This window comes from Scyliorhinus canicula, chromosome 3 (assembly GCF_902713615.1).
Source record: "Scyliorhinus canicula chromosome 3, sScyCan1.1, whole genome shotgun sequence".
Lineage (NCBI taxonomy): Eukaryota > Metazoa > Chordata > Chondrichthyes > Carcharhiniformes > Scyliorhinidae > Scyliorhinus > Scyliorhinus canicula.
In genome coordinates this window covers 277,072,552-277,074,968 of record NC_052148.1, presented here as the reverse complement: position 1 = coordinate 277,074,968, position 2,417 = coordinate 277,072,552, and the positions used below count along the sequence as shown (strand labels likewise).

The window sequence follows — 2,417 nt, the reverse complement described above, 5'->3', positions numbered from 1 at the left end:
CTTTCTCTCTCTCTCCCCCTCCCCCCCCCCCCTTTCTCTCCCTCTCCCCCCCCCCCCTTTCTCTCCCTCTCCCCCCCCCCTTTCTCTCCCTCTCCCCCCCCCTTTCTCTCTCTCTCCCCCCCCTTTCTCTCCCTCTCCCCCCCTTTCTCTCCCTCTCCCTCCCCCTCCCCCTCAGGGACACGTCTCTCTCTCCCCCTGTGTCTCTCTCGGCCTCCGCGCTTTTCTTACTTTTATTCAGTGATTTCAGGGCCCGGCTGTAATCCGCAGTTTGGCCGCAACGATTCACCTCCGACCACAGGGCCGTCACCGACCCGCCGCCGCCGCCGCCGCTACTCGCCATCCCGAGCCCCGGGCCTCAGCCTCACCGACACCAACTTCCGACCGGATCCTCCTCCGCCACCGCCCCCTCCCGGCCGGACCCTCCTCCGCCACCGCCACCGCCCCCTCCCGGCCGGACCCTCCTCCGCCGCCACCGCCCCCTCCCGGCCGGACCCTCCTCCGCCACCGCCCCCTCCCGGCCGGACCCTCCTCCGCCCCCTCCCGGCCGGACCCTCCTCCGCCGCCGCCCCCTCCCGGCCGGACCCTCCTCCGCCGCCGCCGCCCCCGCCCCCTCCCCCTCCCGGCCGGACCCTCCTCCGCCGCCGCCACCGCCGCCGCCACCGCCCCCTCCCGGCCGGACCCTCCTCCGCCACCGCCCCCTCCTGGCCGGACCCGCCTCCGCCACCGCCCCCTCCCGGCCGGACCCTCCTCCGCCACCGCCCCCTCCCGGCCGGACCCTCCTCCGCCACCGCCCCCTCCCGGCCGGACCCTCCTCCGCCACCGCCCCCTCCCGGCCGGACCCTCCTCCGCCACCGCCCCCTCCCGGCCGGACCCTCCTCCGCCGCCGCCGCCGCCACCGCCGCCGCCGCCACCGCCACCGCCCCCTCCCGGCCGGACCCTCCTCCGCCGCCACCGCCCCCTCCCGGCCGGACCCTCCGCCGCCGCCGCCCCCTCCCGGCCCGACCCTCCCGGCCGGAGGCTGTATCGCTGATTTCCAACCCACCGGGTCAAACGGTGATTTTTCTCCTCACTTTCTGACTAAAAATAAAATAAAATAAAATGTGAGCGGCTCCGATCTCGGCTCCGTCCGCCCAGTGAGTGACCGGCACCGTCCACCCAGTGAGTGACCGGCACCGTCCGCCCAGTGAGTGACCGGCACCGTCCGCCCAGTGAGTGACCGGCACCGTCCGGCCAGTGAGTGACCGGCACCGTCCGCCCAGTGAGTGACCGGCACCGTCCGCCCAGTGAGTGACCGGCACCGTCCGGCCAGTGAGTGACCGGCACCGTCCGCCCAGTGAGTGACCGGCACCGTCCGCCCAGTGAGTGACCGGCACCGTCCGCCCAGTGAGTGACCGGCACCGTCCGCCCAGTGAGTGACCGGCACTGTCTGCCCCAAGAATCTATGGCCCATGAGGAATTTGCCGATCCTGGGTCATCCAGGCGAACAGTGGATGGTGATCCTGAAGGCAGGAGTCAGATTTTGCTGTACGATGAGGAGCACCTGAGCTTATCTCACAGCGAGTTGTCATCATCCTCCATCCTGTGGACAAGACCCACTGATACTGCCCACCCAGGGCCAGCTCTCTGTAGCTGGTAGGGCCCTCTGAGGGGGAGCTGGGTTTGGAGTGAAGGGACGAGGGAAAGGAGAGGATGTGAGTGGCTGCGGGGATGGGGGCACAACGTGGAAGGGAGTGGCAGAGCGGAGAGGAGCACACATTGGGTAATCTGCTGTGCCAGTCTGGGCTCCATGCCCAATTCCTCCAGTTCATCCTCCTCATCAGGTGAGGTCTCATGTTCCTCCTCCTCCAGCTTGTCCCCCCTCTGCTGCGCAATGTTGTACAGGACGCAGCAGACCAGCAAGATGTTAGAGATCCTCCTGGGGCTATATTGCAGGTTCTCTGAGTGGTCCAGGCGTCAGAGGCGCATCTCGATGCACCACTCAATGATGCTCCTGGTAACTGCATTGGTGCTCTTATAACAGGTCTCCATGCTGGTCTGGGACCTCGAGACAGGCATCATTATCCAAGATTTCAGCGGGTAACCCTTATCGCTCAAGAGCCAGCTCCTCACTCAAGGGAGCGCCTTGAACGAGCCGGGAACTAACGAGGGCGCCACGATGTATGCATTTTGCTCGCTGTCAGAGTATCGAGCACACTAACTTCACATTCAGGGAATGGAAGCCTTCTGATTGATGGAGGCCAACCCGCCCACCCCCCACTCCCAATGAGCTCAGAAGGGGACATGTGCGCTGGCAAATCCTTGTGCCTGGGTGCCCTGGTGTGACTGATCCAGACTGAACTTTATATAGTCCGCTGCCCAGGCACATAGGGAACCCGTCGCAGCACAGACGCACCTGTGTACAGATGCCTGAGAGATCC

The 2,417-nt window shown here is 66.8% G+C and overlaps 1 protein-coding gene across 1 annotated transcript in view; it reads right to left on the bottom strand.

Annotated features, from left to right (window-relative positions):
* Positions 1-340, bottom strand: part of srp72 (signal recognition particle 72) — a 92,824-nt gene extending 92,484 nt beyond the window's left edge. The window contains exon 1 of the mRNA XM_038792997.1: positions 229-340. Within this exon, the coding sequence (XP_038648925.1) occupies positions 229-340 (112 nt within the window). The remainder of the gene's footprint in view (positions 1-228) is intronic.
* Between the last annotated feature and the right edge of the window lie 2,077 nt (positions 341-2,417).